Below are 24498 nucleotides of genomic sequence, written 5' to 3'. Positions count from 1 at the left end.
GATTGAGCACATCACCTGACGTCTTCTGTAAAGTGGTAGTAATCTGGTCCAACATCACCTTCAACGTTTGTAGAGTCACCTCCGAGTTCACTGCTGTGGAAGACAATCCTTCCTCAGCTCCACGTATCGCCGTTTGCTTGCCTGGGTCCTCACCGGACGCCCCAACCGACACATCATCAGAGTCGTCAGGGTTTCCCACCAGGGCCGCTCTCGACGCCGGACACGGAGGTATCTGCACTGCAGATGGTGGAGACAGGGAGACTTCCTCTCCCAGCGGGGAGTTCGCTTCTCCGAAAGCTCCCGCAATGGAATCCTCTCCCCGTTGAAACTTGGAAACACTGGGGAAGAAGCACTCTAACGGCAGTTGAGCGAGGGAAGAGGTTGAGGTAGGTGAAGGCACTACTCTCAACAGTCCCTTACGTTTAGTGTGAGGCATTTTCTGAACGGAAAATAAAGGAAACTTTCAGCTCAATTTCGCAGAGCGCTTCAACAAACAACCAGTGCGGCAGCCATCTTGTTTTCCCCCCGAAGAAACAGTTTTTGTTTTAAGCCTGTAAAATGTATTGGATATTTTCCTGTATTGATTATGTTCTGAAGTGTATTTCTCCAATTTGGCCAGCAGATGGTGCATGTTTATGATTAAAGCTGTTACAGAGGACTGACTTTGCTTTCTTCTGGTTGGCACACAGATAATAGGAAGTGCCTATACTGATGTAACTAGTTTTTATTTGAAACTTAACTGTTCTGGGCTCTGGTTGCCCTGGAGTTTGAAATTAGCCAGCAGATGCTCGCTGTTGCTTCAGTCTTAGCCCAGAAGGAAAGAGAGACAGATCGCTTTTCTGAGGCTCTGTGAACAGTTCTATATCCCCGACCTTCCCAGGTACTGTTTAGACAGTATATAGCTGTTTAGTTAGTGTTATAATTGATCCATATTTCAGTTACCTGTTATTGTTTGCTATTTGCACATTTTTTTGTCCACTGCTCCAAGTTCTGAGAATAAACACATTTGTTTGTTCGTTCCGCCTGTCTGAACTGATAAAGAATCCTGGTGGTTTGTGTGTTGGGTCTGTGAGTGCTTTCTGGGAACTGTGGCCTCAGTAACCTAGAAATCACTGGGGCTAATTTGAGAGCGGGAGACTCATCCAGAGGCGGTTGTCAACCAGTCGGTAGGAAGAGGGTGCTAGTGTAGAGCACAAGCGGCAGCTGCAGGCTGACATGAGCTGTGCTGGGGATAGATCCTTTAAGTGGCCATGGGGTAACCCAGACGAGTGGCTAGGCTTTTCGAGACAGAGTATATAAACTCTTATGTTATGATGGAAACTGCTGGATATCTGGGTATATAAATGTTGCTTGTTTGGTGAAGTTTGTGCAGTACTGGGTTCAGCAGACTTCTGAGTTCAGTGATACTGTGCTGGAGAGGCAGGTGGGAGCCCCAAACAGCCTGCACTATCTATAACATGCAAAGACAGAGTCACCTACCTTACACATTGATCCTATTATTATTATTGCGTCACTCTGCTAATTTCTCTTATCAAGGCACCAAAAGTTTGGAATTATCTTCCTAAATCAATCAAGATTACAGATGTAACTTTCAGAAGTCTTCTAAAAACACATTGCTTCAGCCTGGCTTTTCTGAATTCAAAGAACTCTATTTGAACTTTACCCACATCCTTTTCTTAATCTCATTTCATCCTCTTTTTCCCCATCAAGTCCTGTCTAATTTTCCACCCTTCATCATTTGTTTGTCCTTGAGACAGTCTAACTCCCTGGTTACTTACTTTACATGTATTAATTTGCTTCATGAAGTTATTGTAATTTGTGTTATATTCTGTACACTATTATTATGTTTTACTCACTTATTGTTTGTTTGTAAGCCACACTGATTCAATTTCAGGCTAATGTGGGGTATAAATGTCAAGAATAAATAAATATTAGTTTTCTCTTCATACATTTCTATGTTTATCTGTTTGATGCATGTCTATTTGCACCACTTGCTTTTTTTTATGAAGGAGGAGAATTTGTTAGTAAAGTATTAGTGATGATTTCTATTTATTCATTTTGTATTTTTTAATTATTGCCTACTTGTTCAGTAATTTTTAGTTGTATTAAATGTATTTACAGACCCCTGACAAAGGCATAAGCGCTGAAACTTTGTATCGCACCATAGTGCAACTGCAACTAGAATATTGAGTTCAATTCTGGTCGCTGCACCTCAAAAAAGATATGATGGAATTAGAAAAGGCACAAAGAACAGAACGAAAATGATAAAGGGGATGGGATTACTTCCCTATGAGGAAAGGCTAAAGCGGCTAGGGCTCTTCACCTTGAAGAAAAGACGGCTGAGGGGAGATATGATAGAGGTCTATAAAATAACGAGTGGAGAGGAACGGATAGATGGGAATCGATTGTTTACTGTTTCCAAAAATACTAGGACTAGAGGGCACACAATGAAGCTAAAAAGTAGCAATTTTTAAATGAATTGGAGAAAATTTTTCTTTACTCAGCATCTAATTGAACTCTGGAATTCATTGCCAGAGAATGAGGTAAAAGCAGTTAGCTTAGCGGGTTTTAAAAAAGGTTTGGATGGCCCAAGAACCTCAATTTTCAACACTATCCATTCCCCCTATAAAAGGCCCTAAGCACTATTTGGGGATCTTTCTTAGCACTAATCCGGTTATATTTTACAAATGCAATGTTTTGGACCCTCTGGAAGTTGTTACGGTCTGAATATTGGTCCAAATATGTTCCGATGAGTCGCAAACCAATTTTGATGCACACTTTGGGTCAACTTGTTTGACTGGATTTTGCATCCATAATGTTAAAATGTATTTCATCGGAATTAGCATCAAAAACTGTGCAGGATTTGAATTTTTTAGCCACTTATAAAAATGTGTTTGGATTTTATTAGACCCCAAAAATGGCATTTTGGTAAATGTTGCGCGCTCATGGACTGACAACCTTACAGAAAAGGGGGTCTAGATCTGCAACTATTGCAGTTAGAGACCTCAAATTTTGGGAAACTTCGTTTAACACCTGACTCGCGCAACAGATAAAATTTGAACAGAATTGGAGAACATGATGGTGGGAACTTTTTTTTAGACCACTTGGCATGGAATGACCCCAGCAGTAGTAGTAAAATATCTGCACAATGGAAAAGCTCAACGCTGTTCTTTGGTATTGTAAGACGGAAGGCAAAGGCTGCTTAGGTGGTTGTGGAGACACGTCTAGTCTTTGAATAAAGAAGATTTAAACATAAAATAAGAAGGGTCTTACACACAACAAAGGCATCTGTGGCCTGTTAAGACCAGACGTACTAGCGAGGTAATTAAATTTGCTGATGACACAAAGTTATTCAAAGTCGTTAAATCGCGACAGGATTGTGAAAAATTACAAGAGGGCCTTACGAGACTGGGAGACTGGGCGGCTAAATGGCAGATGACGTTTAATGTGAGCAAGTGCAAGGTGATGCATGTGGGAAAAAAGAACCCGAATTATAGCTACGTCATGCAAGGTTCCACGTTAGGAGTTACGGACCAAGAAAGGGATCTGGGTGTCGTCGTCGATAACACACTGAAACCTTCTGCTCAGTGTGCTGCTGCGGCTAGGAAAGCGAATAGAATGTTGGGTATTATTAGGAAAGGTATGGAAAACAGGTATGAGGATGTTATAATGCCGTTGTATCGCTCCATGGTGCGACCGCACCTTGAGTATTGTGCTCAATTCTGGTTGCCGCATCTCAAGAAAGATATAGTAGAATTGGAAAAGGTGCAGCAAAGGGCGACTAAAATGATAGCGGGGATGGGACGACTTCACTATGAAGAAAGACTAAGGAGGCTAGGGCTATTCAGCTTGGAGAAGAGACGGCTGAGGGGAGAAATGATAGAGGTATATAAAATAATGAGTGGAGTGGAACAGGTGGATGTGAAGCGTCTGTTCACGCTTTCCAAAAATACTAGGACTAGGGGGCAATGTGATAAATTTAAAACAAATCGGAGAAAAGTTTTCTTCACCCAACGTGTAATTAAACTCTGGAATTCATTGCCGGAGAATGTGGTGAAGGCGGTTAGCTTAGCAGAGTTTAAAAAGGGGTTGGACGGTTTCCTAAAGGACAAGTCCATAAACCGCTACTAAACGGACTTGGAAAAATCCAAAATTCCAGGAATAACATGTATAGAATGTTTGTACATTTGGGAAGCTTGCCAGGTGCCCTTGGCCTGGATTGGCTGCTGTCGTGGACAAGATGCTGGGCTCGATGGACCCTTGGTCTTTTCCCAGTATGGCATTACTTATGTACTTCACACCTTGGGGACAATATCCTCATGTGTTACAGATATACATTTTTTATATAGGCTGGAAGCATCCATGCAGAAGAAATCCGTGGCAGAAATCTACAGATGCTAAATGTGCTTGAACTTGCCAGTGAATTATTTTTCAAAAACGCAATTTAAGAAAACACCCCAGTGCTGCTGCTGCTACAGATATTTCCTCTGTTCTTCAGCAGCGAAGATGAGTTTCCATCATATACAAACTAGCAGAGGGAAAAAAACCAGAGTCGGCACTTTATCACAGCTGCTGACGTAACCATTTAATTAGGCAGTGGATTCAAATAACAAATTCTAACTTGTTTGCTATTTAAAAGAAAGCAGAAGGATGGATCGTGCAGTGCTGACAGTTCTTTCCAACGCTTAATTGGTATTGCAAGAAAGTTGTACTCGATAAATGAGTATGTTCCAGAGTTTACCAAAACACAACAAACAGCTCCACATTTGTCCAATGTGAACAGCAGAAGAGAAGAAAAACAGTGAGAGCCACGGTCATTACCTTACAGGCTGTAAAGGGCTCAAAGTCAGGTGGAGGCAGATAAGAAAGAGCCCCAGTGACTGCTGAAGTGCTCTGTTAAGAAAGAAAATATTGGTGGGGGGGGGGGGGGGGGGGGGAGGGTCACACATGCAGCAACGACCACAATTTCATTTTTGTCTCAAGAGGAGTAAAAAGCAAGGGAGGGATTTTTTACTCAAAGGGTAGTAAAATTACAGAAAATTTCAGCACTGGAAGCTGTTAAGAAGTAAACTAGACAAGTTGTTAAAGGAAAAATTATTCTTCCAGTTAAATCACCAGATAATCACTTTTTCTAGTGGGTCTGAGCCATTCATCACACTTGGCTATAAATGAGCCCAATAGGATTTTTCATTTTCCCCTGAAATATTCCAGAGACAAATGCCAGAGTATCGGAAGAAGGGTAAGCTTGACCTCTGGGTCTTCTTTCAGCCTAACCAACTTAACTAGAAGGATTACAAAATTTGACTGAAGTTAAACTGGCTGGAGAAACTGAACTGCGGAAGTGAATTGCCTCAGGGTTACTGAGGGGCCCTTTTACTAAGCCGCATAAGTGTCTAAGCGCGCCCAAGGTATGCCAAAATGGAGCTACTGCCTGGCTACCGCATGGCTCTTGTGCTAGTTGCATTTTTGGCGCGCGTCTCATACGTCTGAAATCATTTTTATTTTTGGACGCTTGTATTGGACTCGCGCCCAAGTAGCATTTGGCATACGTAGGTCATTACCGCCCGGCTACCGCATTTATTTTATTTTTGTTACATTTGTACCCCGCACTTTCCCACTCATGGCAGGCTCAATGCGGCTTACATGGAGCAATGGAGGGTTAAGTGACTTGCCCAGAGTCACAAGGAGCTGCCTGTGCCGGGAATCAAACTCACTTCCTCAGTTCCCCAGGACCAAAGTCCACCACCCTAACCACTAGGCCACTCCTCCACTCCTCCATGAGACTTTACCACTATGTCAATGGCTGGCAGTAAAGTCTCAGACCCCAAATGGACACACAGCAATTTTCATTTTGCTGCACGTCCATTTTCGGCAAAAAATTTTAAAAGGCATTTTTTTTACAGGTGCGCTGAAAAATGATTCTGCGCCTGCCCAAAACACGTGTCTACGCTACCGCAGGCCATTTATCAGTGCGCCTTTGTAAAAAGGGCTCCCCCCTGAGCCTTTCACCACCGAGTCACCAGTTCAAATCCAACCTAAAGTGGTAACATGACATGAGAAATGACTTGGTGGTCTCAATCCAAATGGCATTTCACAGGCATTACACAAATATGTAGATATATAGATACCCTCAACAGATCTGGCACTAACTAGGGCAATTGGTGGCTGAAAACCTGAGAAGTCCCTCCACGAAGACTGAGCTACATTATGAGTATGCGTAGCTTACGCTGTTGCCGCCACCCCTTCTACCGCTTCATGTCTGAGTATGACTTCCTCAACATTACTGCTGAATTGACTTGGGTCTTGCAGCTGTTTATTTTGTGGCTCATATAGGGAAAGAGGGAAATGGGACTTGATATACCACCTTTCTGTGGTATTTCGCAACTACATTCAAAGCGGTTTACATATATTCAGGTACTTATTTTGTACCAGGGGCAATGGAGGGTTAAGTGACTTGCCCAGAGTCACAAGGAGCTGCAGTGGGAATCAAACTCAGTTCCCCAGGATCAAAGTCCACTGCACTAACCACTAGGCTACTCCTCCACTCATTCCACCAATAAGAGCCAACCTCATCAGTGATGTCACAATGGCTTAAAGTCCATTGCACTAACCACTAGGCTACTCCTCCACTCATTCCACCAATAAGAGCCAACCTCATCAGTGATGTCACAATGGCTTGATTGCCCGATACAGTTCCCCAGGATCAAAGTCCGCTGCACTAACCACTAGGCTACTCCTCCACTCATTCCACCAATAAGAGCCAACCTCATCAGTGATGTTGTCACAATGGCTTGATTGCCCGATACAGTTCCCCAGGATCAAAGTCCGCTGCACTAACCACTAGGCTACTCCTCCACTCCACTAAGTTTATGTCACTCAACATCCTGAACTGCTAACCAGGGAAATGCACATTTATGAACTTAAAGAAATCCTATGGCATTTAGATGCTCTGAGGAAGATGCAATTCATGCAATACAACACACACAAACACAGTAGAATTACTTCAAAGAACACACAGGAACACAGCCTGAACTTTGTATGGAGAGTAGCACAACAGCACAGCATGGATGTAACAGGCTCAAACGCTTGTTCTCAGATAATCAATACGTATTTGCCAAATGAAATGAATTCTAAATGCTTCCTGCACTCTTCCGAATGAGTGTGCTGCATGTAGTATTGATCAGACTATAAAAATGGAAAAGGATTACATTTCTCATCTCTCCGTTTCCATGCTTCCAAACCCTCTCTCCATCTTCAGTCTATACTGTCCCTGCCTCTCCCACCCCCTTTTTTATCTGTTCCATTTTCTTCCCCATCTTTTTCCTACACCCTCTCTTTTTTCTACCCCACCAATCACATCAATTCCCCCCCCCCCCCCCCCCTGTGATTTTCCAAATTTACCCTCTTCTCTCTTCCTTCTCCCAGGATTACTAACTCATCCAGGTCCACCCATATAGTCCTGGTTCCTCCACATTGTGTGCTAGGAATTCAACAGCTTAGTTCCAAAACCTGTTAAGGACATTTCTTTTTTCCAAAAATGAGTTTATGTCAGAAACAGACTGCCTTCATAGGTAGCCAAAAGGACATGTGAAATCTGCGGTGAAATGCATTTATTCGTAAGGTCTATGATATTCAGTAAAAAAAAAAAAATTTTTTTAATGAAAAAGTTCTTATATTGACTAGAATTCTTGAAAATTAAAAAAAAAACAACAACATTGATTTATCCAGAAAACAGCTTTTCATCTTTAACAGGCTTTGAAAGCAAGGCTCCTCAATTGTGGTTCTGATTTCCCTAAGAAAAGCAGGGCTACATTTCCATGCATGCAATGGAGCAAAACCAGCAATGGATCAGCTCGTTCAGGTTTACATAGTAACATAGTAGATGACGGCAGAAAAAGACCTGCACGGTCCATCCAGTCTGCCCAACAAGATAAATTCATATGTGCTACTTTTTATTTGTACTTGTCCTCTTCAGGGCACAGACCGTATAAGTCTGGCCAGCACTATCCCCGCCACCGAACCACCAGCCCCGCCTCCCACCACCGGCTCTGGCACAGACCGTATAAGTCTGCCCAGCACTATCCCCGCCTCCCAACCACCAGCCCCGCCTCCCACCACCAGCTCTGGCACAGACCGTATAAGTCTGCCCAGCACTATCCCTGCCTCCCAACCAGCCCCGTCTCCCACCACCGGCTCTGGCACAGACCGTATAAGTCTGCCCAGCACTATCTCCGCCTCCCAACCACCAGCCCCGCCTCCCATCACCAGCTCTGGCACAGACCGTATAAGTCTGCCCAGCACTATCCCTGCCTCCCAACCAGCCCCGTCTCCCACCACCGGCTCTGGCACAGACCGTATAAGTCTGCCCAGCACTATCCCCGCCTCCCACCACCGGCTCTGCCACCTAAACTTGGCTAAGCTCCCAAGGTAGACATGCATCCCTGCTGATATCTCAGCTGCGTAACCCTAGTAGCGCTCTAGAAATGTTAAGTAGTAGTAGTAGTAGTACACAAATTCGCAACTGAAACTCTGAACATAAAGCACACAGATCCCTATTAATTCCCACACACTTACTGAGGGACCCTAGGACCCTGCACTCAAGGGCCCCACACACTCACTAGTTAGCCAAGAGAGGTTGCAACCTCACCCGTCCTTCCTCACCCTACATCCCCTCCTTTCCCGGCAGCCAGTTAGTGTCACAGATCTCAGGGTGCCCCGTCTACCTGAATTACCATTTACCGGGACGGTTTAGGGACAAGATGTCACGGTTTACTTTTCAGCCTAATTTCAGACTACAGTTAAGAGATGGGGAAGGGGCTCCCTTCAACTTTTTTTTTTTTATTTTATTTCAGGAAGATTTTTTTGTTGCTTTTTATTACCCTTCCTGCAGAAGTGCAGGGGACTGGATTTATCACAGTTTTATTTCTTTCTTTTATGACAATATAATTATTCTTCAGAAAGACACTTGATTACTGTGTGTAGCACGAATTGTCCTCAGATACCGGTTAGCCCAAATATTGCTACACAAACAACTTTTCAGTCAATTGAGTTCAGTAAAAAAAAAAAAAAAAAAATCAATACACAGTGGCCATATTTTTTAACAAGAACTTGCTGAATCAAAAGGTTTCCATCTTCTTCCCTGCTCTTTTAGAGCACAGTTGCTTTGGTTACAGTGGGGGGAAAAAAAGGGGCCTTGCACTGGTTCGAGTTGCAATTTTTACTTGATTCTGTCTTTACTAAGACTTATTTTCCTAATCCTGAAAAATACAGCCCAGTGGTATGTCAAGCAGAAGGCACACGATTAAGCCTCTTGATCAAATTTATCAGGCGGCTAAGAGGAAATGCCCCAGGAGGAGGGGAAAGGAGACCAGGGCCTTGCTGGGGGACAAGCAGGTGAGTGCAACAGCCCAGCTCAAACATTTTCAAAAGCACAAGAAACCTTTTAAGCAGCTACAGCAAAAACTCTTGCCTTCAGAAATAGGAATAAAGGCTTTACTTTTACAATTTACAAAGAATCAGACCAGAACAACAGACTTGCTTGCGGTAGGCCTCAGACCACTCTTGGCTGTCCCTCCCCTGTCTTCATGCAGTTACCTAATCTTCTCTCCAAAATGTTTGTAGAGCCTCCTGCAACAGACCCCCACACCAACCCCCTCTCCCCCACCCTTTTCCTATGTAGTTCAATGTTGCCAATGTTCTTTTACGAACAGAAATCCTCAAACAAGGATGACCGCTGCAGTGAAACATTCACTCTACCATTACTGGCCCTTTGCAACTGAAAATGAGCCCAGTGTTACACCCAACACCTCCAGGTCAAACACACTGCTGCTCCCACCAGAAGCAAGGAAGCCTTGGGGCAGGTTTAACCTACTTGCTTTATTGCACCCAAACTCACTGCTTTAGGACCAGATGACATGGTGGTCATTAAAAATCACAAAGCAGAGGTTGATGCAGCCACTGAAGTGGTGCCGAGGGGGATAAAAGAGCCTGGAGGGGCTAAGAGAGGCTTCTCTGGTTAAGAGCTGGCCAGAGCAGCGGAGGCATGGGCTGAAATTCAAGGGTGACAAAGGGATGAGCAACTTCAAGAAAGAAACGTCCAAGGGCAACAGAAAGTGTTAATGGGCTGCAGCTTTACTGTAGTGGAAGGCGGCTCTCTGCAGGATTTCTCCTGTACTCCCCGAGGGCACTCACGCAGACTATGGATTCTTTTTAATTCCCAGAGGAATATTTTTCATACACCGCTGCAGACTATTACAGTCCCAGATATTACATTATGTACCTTACCACTGCACGGTACAGCCCTTTCTGTCAGCAAGAAACACACAGTTCTGTAACATTACAAATACAAAATATTAAAAGCCCCCTCTCCCCAGGATATTATGAGTGTTTTATATTTCTGGTGTGGGTAGGGGGGGAGGGGAGGAATACATCCACATTTATGTCACCAGACTTTTGTCGCAGTTATTTCATTACCTCAGACAAGCTCAAATGTCTCAGTATTGCCCAGTCAACTGATCCCAGAGCGAGCAATAGTCACGACGGCATCGTCATGTTCTTTTCCTAATTCTTCAATGCTTATAACTATTATCGCCCCTCTGTATTTTACACTTTGTAAGCTGCACCCCAGACAACATTCCCAGGTACAGGACAAGAACTGAGCGAGTAATCTCTTCCTTCAGTCAGGAATGACGGCCTTCAAACCAAACATTGGTTTTTTAATTTAAACCAGATTGTAGCACAATTTAGAGAGCAAATTAGAAGAACATATGCCCGAAATCGCGTCCCCTTTCAAGGAGAAATACCTCCTCCCCATTAGGGTAATTTCACAAGTTAAGTTTCAGCACAATTGTGAACCGAGCTGGGAGTAACGAGCTTGCTGCCTCCCAGGCTCTCTGGAAACACAGCTTTCATCTTAAGCAGCTTCCCAGGTCAACAAATGTTCATTTTACTTTGTATTTTAATATCCTTTAATGATATCACAAAAAAATAGAGTCAAAGTCACTCAGCAACAAGAACATTTCCCCCGCTCCCTACCTCCTTTGGAAGGGGCTGGAAACCTTCCATTCCTTGGCTCTGAATTTGACATTTAAATTACTTCTCTTTCCAGATCTGAGCTGAAGGTGAGCAGCGATTTCCTTGCCCCAGAGAAGTTATCATCTAAGTTGATAGATGAGGCAATGGACAGTTAAGGGACTTAACTAAGGCCACAAGAAAGACGAGGATTTGAACCCCAAATTCCCTGGTGCTTAGCTCACTGTTCTGACAACTACAATACCCCACTTTGTAGGCCACTATTTCCCATTTCTAACTCTTTGGCGGGTCCACACTTCCCACAGAAAGCGGTATATCAAATCCCACCCCCTTTCCTAAAGACACAGCTTCTTGCAGTGAAAAAGAGGGAAATTCACATGGATGTTCAGGACTTTCACAAGATGTTCTTGGCAATGGAAAGTGCTTATAACAGCCATCACTTCTACAGAAGTTCAAATGTACACAGAGAGCAATCCTTCACTTTTGGTTAAAGACAGATACTAAAAAAAGAGTGAAGAAAATCAGCGTACTGACTTGTAGACACTGCCTCCATTGCCATGTCCGAGGAGCTCCTGGTAACGGATATCTTGTTCATTCATCTCCACCAGAAGAAACACAAACAAAAAAAAAAGAGAGAGAGAGATAGAGATCAGCCTGGGGATGGAGATGTCAAGGAAAAGCAACTCCAGGCCATAAACAACCAGCGGGCCCAGGTCATCCCAAGTTCAGCCGCAAGAACAGAGAGATCAATACAACATTTGCTGTTCAATTTATAAAAGAAGATACCAAGGGACAAACTGATGGAAAGTGTAATGACAATTTGCTTGCCTGGGTCATTTCATTAAAGTTTGATAAAAGGTGTCAAAATGGAATGATCCAGACATACCTCAGGAGAGGCAAAGGGCATGATCAAGATGTGTCTGTCTTTACGCAGCCCTCTTCTCTCTTTTTCTTTTCTCCTTGGTGCAGGCTTGGGAGCCACATGGGGGGACCCCTAACTAACTCAATTCCAGGGCTTGGCCTGCTGCCATACACTGCACTGTGATTAGCACCTTAATATGCAACGCACATGTGCAGTGAAGGCCCCACACTTTCAGATCTTTCCCTCCTGCATTACACTACTGCTAGTAGGGGGTGGGGGGGGGGGGGGGGGACAACATTGAGACCTAAAATGTAGGATCCTCAGGTAGGCATTTATGTCTTCAGAAGATTAATACATGCCTACATTTAGGCCCTACTATCCATTCCTTTCAATGACGTGCCTAGGGCCTAATTTCATTCTCCAGACCTGGTCCCTCCTCTGGCCTCACTCATTCTTTAAGTGTTCAGAAGGGAACATTTCTTGGTTTAAAAAGTAAGGTACCCAGAACTTTTCAATACTGGCTTCTATATAAACAGAAGCCAAATAGCGCCAATGTTTCTCTCTCAGCATTACTGAGAGTAGCACTCATCATCCTTTGAGAGATTATGAGAAAATGGTGACATGATCTACTCGAGACTTTCTATGTAGGTAAATGTATATTTTCCCATATAAAAACATGTTTTGGCAACTGCCCCTGCTCAGTGCAAGTAAAAAGCAGACATCCTATTCATGGTGTGTGTAGGGGGAGATGAAAGAATGTAGATATTCATTGGCAAAAATCCATGTATTTTGCAGCTGCTCCCACACAAATACCCAGTGTGTGGGTACGAATTTACCTGCATCCTGTGCACCAGCGAGAGTTTACGTGTGGGTACAAGAATGTAAGCTCCTTGGAGGCTTTCAAACTTGCCCTCCTAGGGGCTATGAAACAGTCCTTTACTGAGCCGAATCTTGCCGTCAATCACAGGAGTTATGCACGGATAAAAAATACTAAATCCATAAGGCTCTGAATGATGGTTCTCTTATGTATGATGTGTCCCTGATGAGGGCACAAAGTGGAGTAGAAACAACATAAGACGTGCAGGAGATAAGTGACAAAACTTCAGCATTCTCTAGTAAATTATTGCAGACCAAATGCCCAATTAGTCCTTATTTGATATGTAAAGCTCTGAAGGAAAAAGGACTCCTGTAGCTTCACTGGTGCTTTCCCAACGGTGGTCACAGTCCCTGAGCACACAATTGGAGAGATTTAGTAAATCCCGTTTTATGAAGCAGAGACTCATCGGGGGAAAACCGGCCAGTCAAATGTTTCTTATGAACTGCTGACACTATATCAATAGGGGATCAATGGGTGGCATTTACGCTGAGTGACAGGAAAGAAATAAATATTTATATCACATAACCTATAAGAATCAGACCAGGCAGAAAGCTATTTCTATCCTGCCAATATTTGATTATCTTGAAGAATCATGGCCCCTTTTCTTCTACTGATTAATACCAAATCCTCATATTAAACTAGAGTAGAAAGGACTGAAGATTATTAATGCTCGACAGTCCACCGGAGTCCCCAGCAGGAAAGGTTTCCTGAACAGCTGTTGCCTTCCCCCATCATGGTCCAGCGACAGACAACACCTAGCCGATGGGTAGCGCTCTCTTACCTTGAGGCAAGGTAGGCTTGGGATTGCCACTGCTCATCCCTGGGGGTAAGTAATTAATTGATCTACTCTTTGGGATCCTGGATTGGCTACTGATGGAAAATGGCCATTCTTATCTTCTTATGACTAAGAAAAGGCGGCTGAGGGGAGATATGGTAGAGGTCTATAAAATAATGAGTGGAGTTGAATGGGTAGATGTGAAGCTTCTGTTTACGCTTTCCAAAAAATGCTAGGACTAGGGGGCATGCGATGAAGCTACAATGTAGTAAATTTAAAACGAATCGGAGAAAAGTTTTTCTTCAGTCAACGTGTAATTAAACTCTGGAATTCGTTGCCAGAGAATGTGGTAAAGGCGGTTAGCTTAGCAGAGTTTTAAAAAGGTTTGGACGGCTTCCTAGTCCATAGACTATTATTAAATGGACTTGGGGAAAATCCACTATTTCTGGAATAAGCATTATAAAATGTTTTGTACTTTTTGGGGATCTTGCCAGGTATTTGTGATGTGGATTGGCCACTGTTGGAAACAGGATGCTGGGCTCGATGGACCTTTGGTCTTTCCCAGTATGGCAATACTTATGTACTTATGTAAGTAGAAAGCACTTGACGGCTGCTACCATGTAGCAACTGGTGCCAGTGTTACAAACAGCTGCACTCCTTTGTGCAGCCTTCTTGTCAACTTTCACCTTCATTCAAATGCAAATTATGATCAAATCTGCTTTTATTTCATATCTGATGATTACTAGCCAGTGAGACCACTCTCTGTCTGGGCCCTGTCCCAGTGCACCACTTAGCCACGTAGCACGCTATCCGTCAAGCCAGGTCAGGCCAGAAGTTGCAGGTGAGACACAGGGAAGAAAGCAAGCGCTGTTTAATTGTCTTCTTGACATGCTCAACGACGACCACGACTTGATTCATGAAATGCCGATGAAGCAGAAAGAGGTGAGCGCATGGAGACACTGACTAGGTATCTGAGATAATTAAGATTTCAGCCTTCGGAACACAGAGGGGAAGTGAGCAGCAGTTAAGAAAATCAATAAGAGTCTTTGATTTGCACTGACAGAGATGTCTCAGCCAATCGAGCCTAACAGGAAGACTTGATGCCAGAAGACAGGTGTGTGTCTGTGAAGGCTATCACACAGCCCTCCAGCAGAACAAACATTTAAAAACTTATTTACTGGGTACTGAAAAACCAAGCCTCCAACTTGCTTCTAGAATTCAGCTGCTTATATTTAAAACCATTAAACTGGTTTGGGATCTGTCCATTTGTCTGTCAATTACTAATGGAAAGCATTCATTCTAGACTTGTGAACTTGGTCTGGAGGGGACAGAGAGAAGAAAGGGGCACAGGCAGACAGCTGAAAAGGTCAGGGGTGAGCAGGGCTGGGGGGGGAGGCTGGAATGTCCACTTTCAGTAATCAGAGTCCCCCCACCCAAAAATTAGAACGTGTGAACAGAGCCGTAGCGAGGGGAGCTGACACCCGGAGCGGGTCGCCGCTGCGCACCCCCCCCCCCCCGGGTGCAGCACGGCGCACCCTCCTCCCGCTGGCGCGCATACCTGCAGCGAAGGACGGGCGGGAAGGCCGATCCGCCCCGACTGCACGTTGCTGGGGTGTGTCGGCTCCGCGCTGATTCACTGCTCTCTCTGTCCCGGAACAGGAAGTAACCTGTTCCGGGGCAGAGAGGGCAGTGCACCAGCGCGGAGCCGACACCCCCAAGCGGCGTGCACCCGGAGCGGACCGCCCCCCCCCCCCTTCCTACACCACTGCGTGTGAAAGCCTCTCACCTTCCTCCACCTCTACCTTTAATAGCAATGAAGCTAACTCAGTGAGGAGCCTGGGAGTTAACACGGGATTTCAGACACCCTCCTCCTGCACAGGGAATACATGGAGAAGACGGGGGGGGGCAGGTCTGTGAGCATGTGTGCTGCCTCACGGGCCCCACACTGAGCTTAGCAGCGGTGGCAATCTCATCTAATCTAATACAGTATTTATATTCCACAAGTAGCCCCGTGAGTTCTATGCGGATTACATGAGAAACCGCCAGGAATAGCTGGGAATCCCTCTCTGTTTCCGAATCGGTACATTTTTACCGATTCGGAAACAGAGAGGGATTCACAAAAAGAGAATCGCATGCAAATGAGCTGCTCGTTGCTTTTGCGACCCAGCTCATTTGCATGCGATACGGGGGAAGCCAGTCGGTGAGCTGAGCATGTGCAGAACAGTCAATCGCTTTGTGTGGCTGCTCTGCGCATGCTACAGGTCTCAGCAAGTTAAAAGAACTGCTCCTACCTGGCCATTGGCTAAAATCTTCTTAAGTTCTGCCGAGGATTTCTTCAGGCTAGACAGCAAAAAGACACGAAGAGATCAGGAAGTATTTAAGATTGTGAATAACGTGCAGTTTGTAAATTACTATGCCAGAAACTTGACCATATTATTTCTGCTATGAAAAGCATAGACATTTTTGGAAACAGTCATTTCACAAATAACAGGTGCTTTCATCAATCAGTATGGGGCAGTTTTGCATAACCACCTCTACTACGGCCAGCTAGATTAAACCCCAATTTCACCCTTGTTCTAAGCTAGTAAAAACTGGCTAAATCCTGCAGCTGCAACAGACAGACTTAAGCCAGGTATGACTGTGTTCAAAAGTCCTGACCAAACCCCATACCCTGAAATACCCACAATTTGAGTGGCTCAACGGGAAGGGGAACCTACAGAATTAAACATTTTGTGTGTAACGTTTCTTGACTGTGGGTCAGAGCACATCAGTCATGCTCCCAATTTCCTCTGCTCCTCTATGTGGTGTGACTGACTGATGGGTTTTGGAACACACCAGAAATCAAACTGTACTGTACTTTTATTGCTTCTGTTGGTATTATTCAGCACCGAGCTTGTCTTTTCAAAAGCGCGGGAAAAGCGTTTTCCCCAGGGAGACCCCATCAGGATGCAGAATGCAGGTTAAAGGAGTAGGAGTGGAGGCATAGCCTAGTGGTTAGTGCAGCGGACTTTGATCCTGGGGAACTGAGTTCGATTCCCACTGCAGCTCCTTGTGACTCTGGGCAAGTCACTTAACCCTCCATTGCCCCAGGTACAAATAAGTACCTGAATATATGTAAACCGCTTTGAATGTAGTTGCAAAAACCTCAGAAAGGCAGTATATCAAGTCCCATTTCCCTTTCCCTTATGACATCACAATATCAGAAGTGAGCCAAGTATCGGGCAATCAAGCCATTGTGACATCACTGATGAGGTTGGCTCTTATTGGTGGAATGAGTGGAGGAGTAGCCTAGTGGTTAGTGCAGTGGACTTTGATCCTACTGTATCTGGCAATGAAGCCATTGTGACATCACTGATGAGGTTGGCTCTTATTGGTGGAATGAGTGGAGGAGTAGCCTAGTGGTTAGTGCAGTGGACTTTGATCCTGGGGAACTGGGTTCGATTCCCACTGCAGCTCCTTGTGACTCTGGGCAAGTCACTTAACCCTCCATTGCCCCTGGTACAAAATAAGTACCTGAATATATGTAAACCGCTTTGAATGTAGTTGCAAAAACCTCAGAAAGGTGGTATAACAAGTCCCATTTCCCTTTCCCTTATGACATCACAGTATCAGAAGTGAGCCAAGTATCGGGCAATCAAGCCATTGTGACATCACTGATGAGGTTGGCTCTTATTGGTGGAATGAGTGGAGGAGTAGCCTAGTGGTTAGTGCAGTGGACTTTGATCCTAGGGAACTGGGTTCGATTCCCACTGCAGCTCCTTGTGACTCTGGAAGTCACTTAACCCTCCATTGCCCCAGGTACAAAATAAGTAGCTGAATATATGTAAACCGCTTTGAATGTAGTTGCAAAAACCTCAAAAAGGCGGTATATCAAGTCCCATTCCCTTTCCTTTCTTTTACCTGGCTCTTACCTATTACTTGCGAGTGTGTCAGACATCGCTGGGCTGCTGTTGTGAGAGGACCCAGCACGAGTATTTACCTGCAAGCAGACAGAAAACTTTTACCATCGGTGTCTTCCAAGAGCAAGTCTCTTCTCTCTGCCTAAACTGCTGCTTTATGCCCAGCATCTTGTACTCCTACCTGACCAATGAGAAAGACCCACTTTATGGTCAGACATTTCAACCTAGCATATTTTGGTTATACACACCATTTGTGACCTGCTCTCATCTGGTTACTTACAAACACAGCGCCCCCTTCACTTTTGCTCTTTTATTCCAAACCTCCCACAGGAGAAAACTCCCAGGCCCCAGAGATCCTGAAGGGCCCGAGACAACTTTCAGCTTTGGGCCGGGGGAGACGCAGTGTGCTTTCAACTTCAGCATCACACGCCCAGGGCCGGATTTTATTTTATGTTATTTAAAAATTGTTATTTTATTCTCTTCATCAATGTATTCTACCTCCCTGCTCCGTACATAAGTAATGCCACACTGGGAAAAGACCAAGGGTCCATCGAGCCCAGCATCTTGTCCACGACAGCGGCCAATCCAGGCCAAGGGCACCTGGCAAGCTTCCCAAACGTACAAACATTCTATACATATTATTCCTGGGATTTGGATTTTTCCAAGTCCGTTTAGTAGCGGTTTATGGACTTGTCCTTTAGGAAACCGTCCAACCCCTTTTTAAACTCTGCTAAGCTAACCGCCTTCACCACATTTTCCTATGAAATGTGGATGCACCTTAATGTGCATCCACATTTCATAGAGAGCATCAGGCAGCGGATTTCATATCCTGTCAGCTGCTGAGCCCAGAGAGCCTCCTTGCTGCTGCATCCCACCCCCCTTTTGATGTCACTCCCTGTTTCCGCAAGGGCGGATTGCAGCAGCTGACGGGATATGAAAATTGCTGCCGCTGTCTGCCACTCTCTACTGAAAACTGGTGGATGCATATCAAGGTATGGGGTGAGGTGGGGTTCCAAGAGCTCTAAACCTCCTTTTAAACTGATAAATTATGGTTTATGATGGCAGGCACGGGTGGGCGCTGGCGGGGGGGGGGGGGGCATAGGGCCCACTGAACTAGTCTGCACAGGGCCCCGCAACTGCTAAGATAGGCTGTATAGAGAGAGGTGTGACCAGCAGAAGAAAGGAGGTGTTGATGCCCCTGTGTAAGTCATTGGTGAGGTCCCACCTGGAGTATTGTGTTCAGTTTTGGAGGCCATATCTTGCTAAGGATGTAAAAAGAATTGAAGCGGTGCAAAGAAAAGCTACAAGAATGGTATGGGATTTGCGTTACAAGATGTATGAGGAGAGACTTGCGGACCAGAACACGTATACCATGGAGGAAAGGAGAAACGGGTGATATGATACAGACGTTCAAATATTTGAAAGGTATTAATCTGCAAACGAACCTTTTTCGTAGATGGGAAGGCGGTAGAACTAGAAGACATGAAATGAGATTGAAGGGGGGCAGACTCAAGAATAATGTCAGGAAGTAGTTTTTCACGAAGAGAGTGGTGGATACTTGGAATGCCCTCCCATGGGAGGTGGTGGAGATGAAAACGCTAACGGAATTCAAAAATGCATTGGATAAACATAAAGGAATCCTGTTCAGAAGGAAGGGATCCTCAGAAGCTTAACCGAGATTGGGTGGCAGAGCCGGTGGGGGAGGCGGGGCTAGTGGTTGGGAGGTGGGGCTAGTGCTGGGCAGACTTCTACGGTCTGTGCCCTGAAAATGACAGATACAAATCAAGGTCAGGTATACACATATGAGTTTATCTTGTTGGGCAGACTGGATGGACCGTGCAGGTCTTTTTCTGCCGTCATCTACTATGTTACTATGTTACCGCCCTGTCTGTCTTGGCCCTACTACTTTTCAATGTCTTTCTGGGTCTACAATCATACAAGATCATGAAATTAGGGACTACTATTATGTCAATGATGTACTCTTTATTGCTTATACTGACTCGTTCCTCTCGATAATCATTAACGTCTAATACTGTCTAAATACTATTAGCTCTTGGCTTTCAATTATGTTTTATTTATTTTATTTACTTATTTACTTACTTACTTATTAACCGCCTTTATGAAGAAATTCACCCAAGGCGGTGTACAGCAAGTACAGTTTAACATAAAGCTTACAAGTTTGTTAACAGCATAACAACAGTAAAATAACCAAGAATAAACATAAATACAATAAACGAGGTAAACTTGAAAACAGTAAATTAAAACCTAATAATACAATTACACCTAATAATAGAATACACCCAACAAGCATGTATTAGAAAATTCAACTAACATAAATATGATGCCAATGATTTTCTACAATACAGCCTACCCTATAGCTAAGGGATCAAGAGCAGATACATGATGGGAACAAGATGTGTGGTACAGAGTCAGTTGGGATAATTAGATGGTTGCTAAACTCAAGGCAAGTTCTTCGTGCAGTTAAACAAGATATAAGGAACTTGTTGCTAATAATTGGGTTTCGGCCAGGTACTTGTGACCTGGCTTGGCCACTGGTTGCAAATGGGATACTGGGATAGATGGACCATTGGTCTGACCCAGTATGGCTACTCTTATGTTCTTATCACTCAAAACCCAAATATCTGCTCTTGCCAAGCCTTGGGGGGGGGGGGGGGATTAGCCAATTTCGTACAATTTGCACTTTCCTTGATCCCTTCATCCTAGTTGACTCTTTTCTATGCACTAGGAATTTTTCAACTGGACCAATGTAACACAATCTTAAAAACTTTCTTCATTATTCTGTAAAACACATTCAAACTATCCAATATTAATCTCCACATTCTATTGCATGCGACAAGATTTGATCGTATTACTACACTTAATTCAATACCGCATTCAAGTCAAAATTCTCACTATAATTCACAAGGTTCTCTACTCTGGTCAACCTAGTTATCTTTTATCACTTATTATCCCTCACACCCCTGCAAGAGCCCAGGGCCACCGGGGGAGGGGGGCAAGATTCCCTGGGCCCCCTGGTGCTGCCCATAGAAAAGGCCTTGCTCAGTCAGATCCAGCATCTTTTCCTCCCTTCCCCTCCCCCCACCCAGGTCCTCTACTTGCCTCGGAGTCATTGGCTGGCAGGCAGCAGCAATCGAGAGAGACTGCTCCGACAGCCACGGGTTCTTCTTCCTGCTCCGTCCTACCTATGCGGAAACGGGAAGTTACTTGACAGGAGACGGGACACAACAGAAAGGACACGTGGCCATCAGAGCATTCTCTCTCATCGCTGCTGCCTGCCAGCCAATGACTTCACTTTTGACTGATGGTGCAGCGAGGCCCTTAAGATTATTTGCCTCTCAGTGGCCCTGCATAAACCTCTCCTTGATGGCCCAAATACTCTCCCCATCAGAATGCATTTTACTGCATTGGTCCCCTCCTCTGGAGCCCCCTCCTAGTCTCACTCTGTACCAAACTCTCTTTCCCGAAATTCAAAACCTTACTTAAAACTTAGTTCTTCAGTTTAGCATCTGAAGATCAGGCATTGTTGCGATCAGTTGGAGTTCAGTGTTTTAGTCTATTCTACCTCTAATTGTCTTTGTCTCTAATATTCTAATTTTAACTTACATAGTAACATAGTAGATGACGGCAGAAAAAGACCTGCATGGTCCATCCAGTCTGCCCAAGACAAACTCATATGTGTATACCTTACCTTGAATTTGTACCTGTCCTTTTCAGGGCACAGACCATATAAGTCTGCCCAGCAGTATTTCCCGCCTCCCAACCACCAGTCCCGCCTCCCATCACCGGCTCTGGTACAGACCGTATAAGTCTGCCCTCCCCTATCCTAGCCTCCCAACCACCAACCCCTCTTCCCCTCACCTGCTCCGCCACCCAATTTCAGCTAAGCTTCTGAGGATCCATTCCTTCTGCACAGGATTCCTTTATGCATATCCCACGCATGTTTGAACTCCGTTACCGTTTCATCTCCACCACCTCCCGTGGGAGGGCATTCCAAGCGTCCACCACCCTCTCCGTGAAAAAATACTTACTGATATCTTTCCTGAGTCTGCCCCTCTTCAATCTGATTTCATGTCCTCTTGTTCTACCGCCTTCCCATCTCCGGAAAAGATTCGTTTGCGGATTAATACCTTTCAAATATTTGAACATCTGTATCATATCATCCCTGTTCCTCCTTTCCTCCAGGGTGTACATGTTCAGGTCAGCAAGCCTCTCTTCATACGTCTTGGAACGTAAATCCCATACCATCCTCGTAGCTTTTCTTTGCACCGCTTCCATTTTTTTAACATTCTTCTCTGTCCTATCCTTATTGTAGTTCCTTTCTGTTTTCAGATTTCAAAATTTTATCAGTTATCAATAGAAATCAAACAAAATAAAACATGGAAAAGAAAATAAGATGATACCTTTTTTTATTGGACATAACTTAATACATTTCTTGAATAGCTTTCGAAGGTTGCCGTTCTTAGGAAGAAGGGCAACCTTCGAAAGCTAATCAAGAAATGTATTAAGTTATGTCCAATAAAAAAGGTATCATCTTATTTTCTTTTCCATGTTTTATTTTGTTTGATTTCTATTGATAACCTTTAAGAGTGGACTAACACGGCTACCACACCTCTCTACTTAAAATTTTATCGTAAACCACCTCGCTATTCTTTACAAGAGGTGGTATATCAAATGTGTTAAACCATAACCACCTTCCCTCCAGTTCTAACTTGAGAGCACCAGCTCCATGGTGGTCCAGACAGATGAGTGACCCAAGCCTTGTGCTGCAATGCTATGGCCAAAGCCACCAGAACAGGCCATTTCCCCCCACTTTCAACATGAAAACAATAATTAAGTATACCACAGAACCAGGGGCGTAGCCAGACCTCATGATAGGAGGGGGCCAAAGCCCGAAGTTGGGGGCACATTTTGAGTGCCGCCCCGCACCCCCCCCCCCCCGCCTCACCCCCTCACAAATACCTTTGCTGGCGGGGATCCCCAACCCCTGCCAGCCAAAGCCTTCTTCAGCATAATCTCCAGCACAGCTGTGTTCGCTGCCTGCCCCCTGCGTCAGTATGCACAGAAGGAACAAGAAAAAAGAAGAGTAGGGGGCAGGCAGCAAACGCAGCTGCACTAGAGACGATGAAGGTTTCGGCTGGCGGGGGTTGGGGACCCCCGCCAGCCAAACCAGGGGCCTGGATGAAATTTGTGGGGGCCCAGCCCCCGTGGCCCCCCGTAGCTACGCCCCTGCACGGAACACCAATGTCACAAAATGAGAATGCTGTGGTGGGCTGAGTTAGTAGGCCCAAAAGGAGCAAAACAAAACCCTTTTTTTAAAATTTAAAAATATAAAAGCTGAAATTTTTTTCTGAGCCTAATTTTTAAATATCCAGTTATCTTAAACCCAACAAAATCATCTTTGTTTAATGATTGTTCTGACATGAAATGATTTTTGCAGGAAAATGCAGAGAGCAAGCAGCAACCCAGCATGGTGAAATCATCCTGCCATCTCTGGATGAAAAAGCCCCGCTTGTCAGAGCATTTTTATGTGACATTTCAATAAGTGGAACACAGCATTACAAATCCATCCAACTTTCCTGAAACAATTACTGAAACGCCTACCTTCAGGCCATGTATGTTCCGTTTCCCAGGAGGCTTGCAGGCTGCAACAATAATTGACTAAATTGTAGAATACATCAGGGCCATTTACAAATTTGCTCCAAACGAATCGTTTAAAAAGAAATGAGAGCGACGCCAAAATTAGCAGCAAGAAATGATTGAGAAGAGGCTCTTGAGACCTCATGTGGGAATTCTGAAACATGATTTTTAAAAATAATAAAAAATAAAAAAACTTGCAGAAGTGAGCATTTATAAATGCAAAAAAGCCTTCCAACAGAACCGCTTATAAATTCTAATGTCTGCTAAACTGATGCTGGCGTACTCAAAGCTCTCTGGAATTCTTTGAGCCATGCAATGTGCTTGGATACATTTGTACATCATTCGATAGCCTTTAACAAAACAAAAAAAAAACAATTCACAAAAAGATTTGGTCATCGTTGCACTGGATTAAAACAAATATTCTGGCAAGTGAGCTAATAATGAGTTAGTGTGCAAAGATATTTTGGAACAAAGCAGAGGAGACAGATCTAGTTATAGAAGCCAGGGCGCAGTTCCCATTTCTCTCTCTGTTTACCCTTATATGTCTTCCTTTGGCAAATGTTAAAATCATGAACGGTTTTGCTTACATGGAATGGGCTGTTACCATTTTAAAAATTACAGTGCCCTACACTGGTATGTTAAAGGGCTTGTCAATTTTGATTGATTGTCTTAAAGGTGTGAATTGGATTTTTTTTTTCCTTCTCTCTCGGGCCCACAGGCACTTTACCCCTCGTTTGCCGGCTGAAAGCACAAAGCAGGCCACTGCAGCACTCCTAAGTTTGGTCTCCCCATACTTAAACTTTAAGGCCCAGATGCACAAAACCTAAGGAGCCCACAACTTGCGTTTTAAACTGGTTCCAGCCAGTTTAAAACGCAAGTAGTTCACCCCGGGCATGCACTAAGGGCATTTTCCCTGCCACGGTAGCAGGCAACGAAAACGGAATGCAAATGTTTGAAAAGCTATTATAATGAGCTGCACTACCGTTTTTCCGATTCCCTTACTGTAGGAACCCTAACGAGATGTCTGACCTCTTGTTAGGGCTCCTGTGAGGGAATCGGAAAGGAAAAGGGCCCCCAAAAAAGGTAAAAAAGAAAAAAAAAAAAAGCAGGGAGCGCACGTGAGGGGCGTCCTTTAAGGACGTACTCTCCCTGCGCTTCTGAGAGACGTCTTTTTTTTTTTTTGCAGTTTTTTGTTCTGCCGGCGCTCGTGTTTTTTTTCCCCCTTCTTGAGAGTCTTCGCCACGCCACTTACCCCTCCACAGCAAAATTTTTCTATTTTCCTGGTTGCCGGAGAATCGGGACGTCCCTTTAGATTAGGCTCCTCTTCCTGGTCTCTTCAGCCAATCAGAGCGCGTTTCGCTGACAACAGCAAGCTAAGCCCGCTTTGATTGGCTGA

The 24498-nt window shown here is 44.5% G+C and overlaps 1 protein-coding gene across 1 annotated transcript in view; it reads right to left on the bottom strand.

Annotated features, from left to right (window-relative positions):
* MAP2K5 (mitogen-activated protein kinase kinase 5) overlaps positions 1 to 24498 on the bottom strand; it is a 406422-nt gene that overhangs the window by 326337 nt on the left and 55587 nt on the right. The window contains exons 5-8 of the mRNA XM_030189796.1: positions 23067 to 23107; positions 17457 to 17524; positions 15837 to 15885; positions 11566 to 11630 (exon numbers count right to left, since the gene is read on the bottom strand). Coding sequence (XP_030045656.1) covers positions 11566 to 11630; positions 15837 to 15885; positions 17457 to 17524; positions 23067 to 23107 — 223 coding nt within the window. The remainder of the gene's footprint in view (positions 1 to 11565; positions 11631 to 15836; positions 15886 to 17456; positions 17525 to 23066; positions 23108 to 24498) is intronic.

This window comes from Microcaecilia unicolor, chromosome 1 (assembly GCF_901765095.1).
Source record: "Microcaecilia unicolor chromosome 1, aMicUni1.1, whole genome shotgun sequence".
NCBI lineage: Eukaryota > Metazoa > Chordata > Amphibia > Gymnophiona > Siphonopidae > Microcaecilia > Microcaecilia unicolor.
Note: the sequence above shows the minus strand (reverse complement) of the source record. Positions and strands in the feature narration are given on the sequence as shown.